This window comes from Penaeus monodon, chromosome 24 (assembly GCF_015228065.2).
Source record: "Penaeus monodon isolate SGIC_2016 chromosome 24, NSTDA_Pmon_1, whole genome shotgun sequence".
NCBI lineage: Eukaryota > Metazoa > Arthropoda > Malacostraca > Decapoda > Penaeidae > Penaeus > Penaeus monodon.
In genome coordinates, this window is record NC_051409.1 from 14,060,581 (window position 1) to 14,060,849 (window position 269).

A 269-nucleotide genomic window follows, 5' to 3' on the forward strand; every position below is an offset into this window, starting at 1 on the left:
TTCCCCTGTCCCTCTCCTTCTCCCTTACCCTTCCTCTCCATTCCCTTCTCCCTTTCCGTCCCTCGCCACCTCTTTCTCCCTGCCCCCCCCCTCTCTCCCTCGCCCCTTTCCGCTCCTCCTTTCTGCCCCAAACAGAAACAAGTGGGAAGCCGAATGCCCCAAGAGCCGCGATGGCGCCCCGGTCGGATCTTGTTATTTCAAAGCCCATAACTGCTCCTCGGTTTCCCTGATGTCCTCCTACTCCTGCCATTCTGTAAGTATGAATGTAC

At 57.2% G+C, this 269-nt stretch overlaps 1 protein-coding gene across 1 annotated transcript in view; it reads left to right on the forward strand.

Annotated features, from left to right (window-relative positions):
• The window catches only part of LOC119588607 (calcium-activated chloride channel regulator 3A-1-like), a gene marked incomplete in the record, with an annotated part of 45,835 nt that overhangs the window by 10,894 nt on the left and 34,672 nt on the right, over positions 1-269 (forward strand). The window contains 1 exon segment of the mRNA XM_037937249.1: positions 136-253. Coding sequence (XP_037793177.1) covers positions 136-253 — 118 coding nt within the window.